A 9,916-nucleotide genomic window follows, 5' to 3' on the forward strand; every position below is an offset into this window, starting at 1 on the left:
TTTGGCTAACCTATTAGACATGATAAACTTTCAAAGCGATGTGAGTAGTTGTAATAGTGGTGAAGGACCGAAGGTAGGATGGTGATAGTAGTGACAATGACAATGAAAATTGGGTGGTGCTAATTGTGGCAGTGGTATGATGGCAGTATTAGTGGTGATGGTTGTCGTGATAGAGGTGTAGGCAGGGGTGTTGTGGTGCAGTAAGGTAGTGGTGGTGGCAGCGATGATAGTGGTAGTAGGGGTGGCAAGGAGGGTGGTGGCGGTGGCGTTGAGGTGTGGAGGCCGGTAGTGGTAGTGGTGTTGGCAATGAGGGTGTGGTTGTAGTGGTGATAGCAGTGGTAGATGTGTTTTATCTTAGAATTTTGGAAATTAATGACATATATTTAAATGAAATTTAAAGTTGAGATTTATGGCTGGCTTCCAAATTTCATCTTTTTCCCCACATTGAATTTTCTAAAAAAAAAAAAAGAATTTTAAGATTTTCCTTGTTCATGATACAGAACAAGGGAATTAGAGCTTGTCATTTCTCAAATTCTGACTTAATTGTATTGAAATTATGAGTTTAATTTTCTCATCCAAATGCACAGTAATTTCAATAAAAGTCAGAATTTGAGAAATGACAAGCTCAAATTCCCTTGTTTGGTATCATGGACAAGGAATCTTAAAATTTTATGTGGAAAAATAAGTGTAATTTGGAAGTCATAAATCTCAACTTTGGATTCTATCTATAAATAAATGTCATTTCCAAAATTCTAAAATAAAGCACACCTACCACTAACATCACCACTGCCACTACCTCCACACCCCAACATCGCTGCCACCACCCTGTCACCACTACTACCACTATCATCGCTGCCACTACTACCACCTTATTGCCACCACGGTACCACATCCCTGCCTCCACCGCTATCACCACAACCATCAACACTAACATCACGTATCATCACCATTAGCACCACCCCATTTTCATTGTAGTTATCCCTACCATCACCATCCTACCTTCACCACTATTACAACCACTTACATCGCTTTTAAATTTCATCATGCCTAAATGTCTAATAAGTTAGCCAAACAATAAACTTTACAAATTCTATGACTTTCAATTCCGTCCTTTTAATTTTGCTTAACACTTCCAATTAAACTTCCTCGTTCAAACGCACCGTAAGAGTTTTGATTAAAGAAGTTATTTTAGGATATCTCAATTTTGGTGAATCTGCAATATCAATACAGATGGCTTGACTTTATGATAATAGCTAGTAATAGTCTCATTGGAATAAATTTTGAGCAAGACCGTGAACATTTACTACACTTAATTATTGGATAAACACCATGAAATTAAATTTCGATAACTTTTTTTTTTTTTTAGGTTTCGAAATATTATCGAAACGAAATTATTAAAATTATGTTAAAATTTTCAACGAAATCGAAATTTTTTTTGAAATTTTCTTCGAAACTTCCATATTTTTGAACTCTCAAATTCCAAAATTTAATTTCCTGATAAACACAACAAGTAAGTGAGTTATCTAAATATAATTATCTATTGTTTCTCATAATTGCTCAAAATATATTTGTCCCTTAGGCTAACATTTCTAGTAGTAGAGATAGTGAATCGATTAGGTAGTCCGTAGGCCACTTGCTACTACTTACCAAAGAAGAAGCAATAATCAACATGACCCACAAAAGACAACTTTAACTTTATTCCATTTCAAAATAACATTAAATTTATGAAAAAAAAAAAAAAAAAAAAGGAACCATCCAACGCTATTTCATAAAGAAATATAATAGATATCATTTTTTTTGTCTTTCAAGTCCACATTTTCATTGTGGGTGGGTGTAGAGTGTGGACTGTACGTACGTAAACAGTAATAGCTGTTTCTCACATTTTCGTTACTTATTATTTGAATAAGAAAATATTTCATCCATAATTTTTTTTTTGGAAAGTATATTTTCCTCTCTAAAGCAGTTTTTCGAAATATTATTATTATATGTAAAGTTCACATATAACTTTGAAAAATTCTATACATACCCAACATTCTTCTTATTTTACCCAACAAAATTTTTAATCATGAATGGACAATTATGTCCATGATGAAATGACCATTGAGGACAAATGCAACTTAAAAAAAAAAACTTTGTTTCTTTCTATACCCATCATATCTTCATCTTCATCTTCAACTTCTTTTATAACCAAACTTCAATCTTAACCAAAGTTTTAACCTCATATCATCCAATCAAGTGTTTTAACCCTGAATGGAGGGTCAATCATTATTTTCGAGGCTCCAAATGAGGTATGTGTGCCAATTTTTTGCATTTTTTCGTGGGTATTAAAAGCTTGAACAAATTTGGGTTTGCGTAGTGTTCGATGGACCAGTGCCGAACATTTGAATTATATTCAACAAGTGCCTGCTGAACATTTGCATTTTATTCGGCTAGCACCTGCTAAACATTTGCATTATATTCGGTAGGTGTTCACCGAATAATGATAGGATGTTCGGCATGTGCCCACTGAATAGTGTAAAAATGTCTAAAATTATCACACAATTATTGTTCGGTGGGCATTTGCCGAACATCCTATCATTATTCGGTGGGCATCTGCTGAATAAAATGCAAATGTTCAGCATGTACCTGCCAAACATAATGCAAATGTTCGGCACTGGTCCACCGAACACTGTGCGAACCCAGATTCGTTCATGACGTTCAAAACACAAAAAAATTTGTACACAACCCTCGTTTGAAGGCTCTCAAACGACGATCTAACTCTTTATTCGTCAAAACAACCTTGATTGGATGATATAGAGACAAAAATTAGTTTAGGGTTTGAAGTTTAGTTATGAGAGTGAGATTGAAGGTAAGTTTGGGAGAGAGGGAGGTTGGGTATTATTAATAAGAGTATGATAGTAATTTGGGTTGGGTAAAATGAAAAAATATTAATTTTAAAAAAGTGATGGTTGGATAAATTAAGAAATTAGATAAAGTAAAAAAATTTTTGGGTATGTATAGAATTTTTCTATAACTTTCTTCTGGCAACACGTGCGCCAAATAAATTCACGTTTATTTTTATTTATATATTTTATAACTTGTGCCGTTGTGCGTATGTTCTAAGAATTTCAAAAGTTTTGCCCATGACTCTCTGCACTTCCGAAGTAGCCTCGTGTCAATGCAGCTACTTTACTTTTTTTTTTTTTGGCCACTAATGCAGCTACTTTACTTAAAGAAGAACAAAGGAATCAACACGAATTACATGACCCACAAAACATAACGCACAAAGGACAAGCAATTGCCGACAAGCAATTGCCGACATGAATCACAAAAGAATAAAGGTGGCATGAACTTTTGTCCATCATAAAAATAATATTAATTAAAGAGATATTAGAATATTAGCACGTTAAACTAATTTTGTATAGAGTTTAACATTATTAATTTTTTATTAGTGTCGGTTGTTTAATTAGAAATTTATGAAAAATTCATATTTAAAATTAAAAAAAATAAAAGTCTAAACAATAAATTATGACCATTAAAAATATCAAAGATTTAAAAAATAATAACAACAGTTACCAACAACAAAGAGTGGAATAATAGTTTGATATATAATTAAAGGCATAAAAGAAAGTTACAAAATTTAAATTTTATAAAACGCTGACTAAAAATTATATATATGAAAAGTAAGTAAGTTGCAACTAGTCCAAAAGGTTAAAGATATAAAAATATATATATATATATGTGAGTTTTAATAGAAGAAATATAAATTTATAAGAGATTTTCCTAATTGTCTATTAATTAAAACCGGCCAACCGCAGCACTCTCTCATAAAATTATATTTTCAAGTCCCAACAGTTTCAAGTGTTGCTCAACAAATATTCACTAGAGTTTCAGTAATGGCCAATATTTCTCACTGCGAGTCTCCAAACGCCGAAACGCCACTACTCGACGACGACACCGTTGACGGTATCGTTGACTTCAAGGGCCGCCCGTGCTTCAAACGGAACTCAGGCGGTTGGCGGTCGGCGTCATTTATAATAGGTAATTAATAAGGCCATTGCAAGAGTTGAGTCCAAAAACCTCTACATGATTTTATGATAATTTGTATAATATTTGTTTATAATATATAGGGGTGGGGGTGGCGGAGAGGTTCGCATTCTATGGGGTGAGCTCGAACCTGATAACGTTTCTGAGTGGGCCGTTGGGTCAGTCGACGGCGGCAGCCGCGGTGAACGTGAACACGTGGTCTGGAGCCGCGGCTTTATTTCCTTTGTTGGGAGGCATCGTCGCCGATTCTTTTATTGGACGCTTTCGCACCATTCTTCTTTCTTCTCTGCTCTACATCTTGGTCAGTTAGTAATTAATTGCTTTGTTTTTTTCTTAATTAATTGCTTTGCTTGTTTCTCAATTAATTGCTTTGCTTGTTTTTTATTTTATATCTAGAAAATGTGACGTCCCGTACCGTAGATTGATAACAATAATGCTATGGTACTATGATCTTAAATTTATATCTCATAAATTTATATCTCAAATTTAAATTTTAAATGATGTGTTATTACATGTTAATATTTTATTTATTGTAAAATAAATAATTATGTATAAATAATTAAATACTAATACATTATTTTGAGATCCAAATTTAAAATATTCATTTTGTTAGGAATGAAAATGTCACATCATGGGCATATGCATATCTACAATTGATTGCTAGTCTGTTTTTGATAGTGTATCGCAAATAATTTTACATATTTTTGATTTGGGGAAGAGTGAGATTTGAATTAGGGACCTTTCTAATATTATGTTGAGAGAAATCACTAAATCAGTAACACGTTTAGTTCAAACAAACATATTTAAGGGTAGAAAATATATATCTGGTAGAATAAAGGTAATTCCGATTCCGTCAACCTCCAAGAATCAAAAATTAACTATTTGTCAAACAGTGCAGCCTGTCAATTTTCATTTTACTGAACAATGGGCTTTGGGCTCTTTGGATGTGCACGCCTGATCAATTAGATTGATCTATGAGTCTTTATTTAGAAGATGCATTAATATAAAAAAAGGTTGCATCTCTTTGCCTTAACAAAGTAATCATGTCTTTTCCTGAACAAGCATTCTGCACCTATAAAATAGTTGCAGTCTCATTTAGTCATTTTGGTCCAATTCGTTCATATCATATCTGAAGTTTGAGAGCATGATTAGTGTCTTTTAAGTGTGCTAATTTTTGAGTTACAAATATTTTAATTGTGGTTCTTAAGTCTTGTGATTTGGAGTGTTACTAATTAAAACAAAAAAAGTGAATCCTTGTTTAGGTCACCATCCCCTAGACTCCCTCTTCATCATCCTCTCTATACTATCAAAGAAGACTCAGATCAAAGACTATATATCTGAAAGGTCCCAAAGAGGAATACAAAAGATTTCTTGAGAATGATTGACAACTACTTGTTCCAACTACTTGTTCCACACCTGCATCCTAATAGTATTATCCTTATGGAACAATTTTCCAGAGCTCCCTTCCTTTATTATAAGGCTCTCAAGAATGTGGTCTGTCACCAGTTGGTACCTTTCTGGCATGGTTTAAAGCCAGATCTGATTTCTTTTTTCTGACACAGTAAAACAATATGACACTTAAGACACTGAAAATTATAATACATGTGACTTTCAGTATTTTTGTCTACAATATCTTGCCATGGTTGAATGCTAATCATCCTTCACTAAGATTAATGAATGTCTCCCAGGGACTAGGCTTGTTGACATTTTCGGCCGTGCTTCCTTCTCTCAGTGCTTCTGACTGCCAAAAGACCAGTGAATTCACATCATGTTATTCTCAGCTCCAAGTAATCTTCTTCTTCATCTCTCTATATCTGGTAGCAGTTGGGCAAGGCGGGAACCGGCCTTGCTTTCAGGCTTTCGGAGCTGATCAGTTTGATGGACAAGATCCAGAGGAGTGCAAAGCCAAAAGCTCATTCTTCAATTGGTGGTATTTTGGTTTATGTGCAGGTGCCTTGCTTACACGTTTGATATCAAGCTACGTACAGGACAACATGAGTTGGGTTCTGGGATTCGGAATTCCTTGTATTGTGATGGTCCTTGGACTGTTTGTTTTCTTGCTTGCAACGAGAACTTATCGGTATAGCATCGTAGGGGATGGGAAAAGCAGCCCATTTGTGAGAATTGGTAAGGTGTTTGTTGCTGCATTTAGGAACTGGCAAACTACTCCTCCAGAACCTCTTCGAAACCTGCCTCATCAATGTTCTGAACAATTCAAGTAAGAGACTTATACATACTAAGTCCAATACATCTCTCATCACTCTTTTTAGTATACCATACTTCAAAAACAACCAATCAAATATGAAACTTTTTGTGTATAATGTTAGATCAATGTTTGCATTTGTACCAACATCAGTGAGTTGGAACTAAGTCTTAATTAATTGAGCTAAAATCAATGTACATATCCTTTTTTGGATCTTTTGATGTGGCAGGTTCCTCAACAAGGCATTGCTTGCACCAGATACAGAGAGCTTGAAGGAAGATAGGAAGGCATGTAGTGTGTTTGAGGTAGAAGAAGCAAAGGTTGTTCTTGGTCTTGTTCCTATATGGGCTACATGCTTGGTATATGCTATTGTGCTTGCTCAGTTCTCGACTTTCTTTACCAAGCAAGGGGCAACCATGGACAGAACAATTGTGCCAGGCTTCGACATACCACCCGCTTCACTTCAGTCTTTCATCAGTCTCATTATTGTTCTCTTCATTCCTGTTTATGACTGCGTTTTTGTTCCAATCGCAAGGGCTTTCACCAGGAAACCTTCTGGCATTACAATGCTGCAAAGAATTGGAACTGGAATATTTTTATCTGCTATTTCCATGGTAATGGCAGCTCTAGTTGAGATGAAAAGGCTCAAAACTGCTCAAAAGTATGATCTGGTTGATATGCCAAGTGTCACAATTCCAATGAGTGTGTGGTGGTTGGTTCCTCCCTACTTGTTAATCGGAGTGGCTGATGTTTTCACAATGGTTGGTCTGCAAGAGTTTTTCTATGATCAGGTGCCAAATGAATTAAGAAGTGTAGGAGTCGGCCTCTACTTGAGTATCTTTGGTGTAGGAAACTTCTTGAGCAGCTTTCTTGTCTCTGCCATAGAAGAAGCAACCCGCGGAGAAGGCCAGGATAGCTGGTTTTCTAATAATCTCAACCGCGCTCATCTTGATTACTTTTATTTGCTACTTGCTGGACTCAGTGCAGTAGGACTGACTGTCTTCATATATTTTGCAAAATCTTACATATATAAGAGGTGAGGTACAATATAAATATTGTATCCTGTCAGTCTACCTATGTAAGAACATGAATAAGAACATAAATGCATACCCTTTTAATCGAGGTGTAAGAGATCATAGAACGAACTAAGAAAATCACATGCAAAGTGTTTGGTGATGAAGAAAAATAGAGAGGAAGATCGTAATCAGACAATGATACACTGTGTTACAATGATTTATGCAATTAGAGCACTAACTAACTATAAAAAACTATAACTAATGCTTAATTGTCATAACAATTAGTCCACCATTGGCAGCTTTCCTATGCAGAGGCTCCTTGATAGTCTTAGTGTGGACTTGCACTACTAGATCTCCTTCTAGTCTCTCAGCATCTAATTCAACTAGCTCCCACATACTCAATTTGTATCGGTCTGGCCTGGACTATAATGAGACTGACCTTCAGTCCAATTGCCAAACCAACCACAATTAGATTTCTTCTTGCTCTTGTTGTCCAGTTTGATTAGTAAATAAGGCAATTGGATGCCACCAATGCCTTTCTTCATGGTCATCTCAAGGAAAGTGTATTCATGATTCAGCCGCCACGATTTGCAGACCCCTCTAAGCTCAATCATGTGGATAAACTGCAGAAGTCCCTCTATGATTTGAAGCAAGCCCCTCAGGCTTGGTATGGGAAACTCATATCTACTTTCTTATCTCTTGGCTTTTGTTAGAGCTCATTATTGTCTTACCCATGTGCTTATCTTATGTGGATGAAGTTTTCAGGGTTATTGTAAACGCCTCATTCAACAACTCAGTTCTGTCTTTGCTATGAAAGATCTTGGTCCCTTGCATTATGTTTTGGACCAATAATAAACAAAAAGAGAATCTCTAACAAGAGATGCAGTAGGTTCCTAATTATCTTATCAGATTTATCAAATGAATGAGAAAAGTGAGAAGAGTTTAGATCATCAAATTTTTAAAACACATGAAAGAACAAGTACCAAGTTGGCCTACTTATTAAATTTTTATTTAATTTAATTTTTTTTTGTGTGTGGCCATTGGCTTACTTAATAATTGATTAGTTGATTTCATGAGAGTTGGCGAGCTGCATGCCTACTCTCTGATAAAGTACTGCACTAAATAAACTTGTTAATTAGAGTATTTCAACATGAACTATTTGTCTTAATTTGTATACAAAACTGTTCACCCGCTCATCATAAATGGTGCAATTAAATTTCGAGCTTACAATTCCATGGTCGGAATCATTCATATTTTAAAATATTTTTTAATTATCATCCTACAAATAATTAATCAAATTAAATACTGTTTAACCATTTGACTACTATTAACATCATTTCAATTTTATCTTACACAATGGCGAAGTCAATTAAGGCCCAGGGTAGTCAACTAACCCTCCTGACTCTTTCAAAACATTTCTTGTTATTATGTTTTAGCCTATTCCCTCCAATTTTCCCTTTGTTTGCTTCGTTTTCTACTATATTTTTTTCACTTTTCTACCCTCTCTCTCTCTCTCTCTTACAAAGTCGAGAAATTATTATGTGTAACCAATTCAACGTGTCATAATATGAGTGGATGTTATTAATATAAATATATCATCCAATAATACTTTTACACGTTAAATTAGTTACACCACGTGTCAGTATATTATTTACACCCAATAATTTTTCCACAAAGTCCCGATAAACTTGTTGTCCATTTCTATCCCAATACATACCACACTAGTCATACCAAGTTCTTGGATTTCTTTATTTTCCTATTAACTCAAGTCACTCAACCAATATGATAAATTCTCTAAACCAATAAATGTATAATCTATTATATGTAAATCTCTTTATGTGATCTCTTGTGTGTGTGTTTTTTTAAGAATTTTAGAGATAATAATATTATATAGCTCCAGTGGTAAAGATGAGTAGAGTAAATGTTAGAATTAATCTAGGTTGAAGGTTTGATTTCCTCCGATGTAACCAAAAAATATTTTATATATATTTCAAACTAAAAAAATTTCGTAGAGAAAGATTGCAAATGTATTAGGATTATTTATGAACCAATACTAAATATTATATACGGTATTAGATAAGATGTTTTATGAAACTTTTAAAGATCCGTTGATTTTAGGTACCAAATTATAATGTTAAAGAGGAAATTACAGATTTGGTCCACTTATTTTATACCTAGTTCAATTTTGGTCCACAATCTTTTTTAAGTTCTGTTTTGGTCCACTAATTGTTTCATTTGTTCAATAAAGGTCCAGATTTGTGACTTTAAATCTTTTGGGTTGTGTTTTCTTCAATTATAATTGAAGTATAAGTTATATTTCATCATTTCTTAGTCATAAAAACAAATTTGGAGTATTATAATCTAAGAGAATTGAGATTTGGTGAAATTTGAAAAATTGGCAGTTTTGGGTACCCTACTTTAGGGTCAATTATCTTGAGTTTTAGAACTCCAATTTGAATGATCTTTATATGGTTGTAAAGAAGAAATGCATAGCTTTAAAACAAGTATATATTTGCTGAATTTGGGTGAGATTTGATAGGGTAAAAAGCAGGCCAAATTTGAGAAAACAAATCTGGACCTTTATTGAACAAGTCAAACAATTAGTGGACCAAAACAGAACTTAAAAAAGATTGTGGACCAAAATTGAACTAGGTATAAAATAACTGGACTA

At 34.3% G+C, this 9,916-nt stretch overlaps 1 protein-coding gene across 1 annotated transcript; it reads left to right on the top strand.

Moving 5' to 3' along the window:
• Positions 1-3,875: 3,875 nt before the first annotated feature.
• On the top strand, positions 3,876-7,349 carry LOC147279649 (protein NRT1/ PTR FAMILY 5.10-like). The gene is made up of 4 exons (XM_086250059.1): positions 3,876-4,020; positions 4,110-4,327; positions 5,715-6,244; positions 6,459-7,349. Exons 1-4 carry the CDS (start codon positions 3,876-3,878, stop codon positions 7,267-7,269), a joined length of 1,704 nt encoding a protein of 567 aa, XP_086106185.1. The 3' UTR covers positions 7,270-7,349.
• The last annotated feature ends 2,567 nt before the right edge of the window (positions 7,350-9,916 follow it).

The sequence above is a fragment of the Dryas octopetala genome, chromosome 7 (genome assembly GCF_963921425.1).
Source record: "Dryas octopetala chromosome 7, drDryOcto1.1, whole genome shotgun sequence".
In the NCBI taxonomy this organism is placed as follows: Eukaryota; Viridiplantae; Streptophyta; class Magnoliopsida; order Rosales; family Rosaceae; genus Dryas; species Dryas octopetala.

Bases quoted from the DNA above. Each gene is read 5' to 3' on its own strand.
- LOC147279649 (XM_086250059.1), top strand. From the start codon at position 3,876: ATGGCCAATATTTCTCACTGCGAGTCTCCAAACGCCGAAACGCCACTA. The intron at 4,021-4,109 runs GTAATTAATAAG...TATAATATATAG, and splicing joins GTCGGCGTCATTTATAATAG to GGGTGGGGGTGGCGGAGAGG. The intron at 6,245-6,458 runs GTAAGAGACTTA...TTGATGTGGCAG, and splicing joins CAATGTTCTGAACAATTCAA to GTTCCTCAACAAGGCATTGC.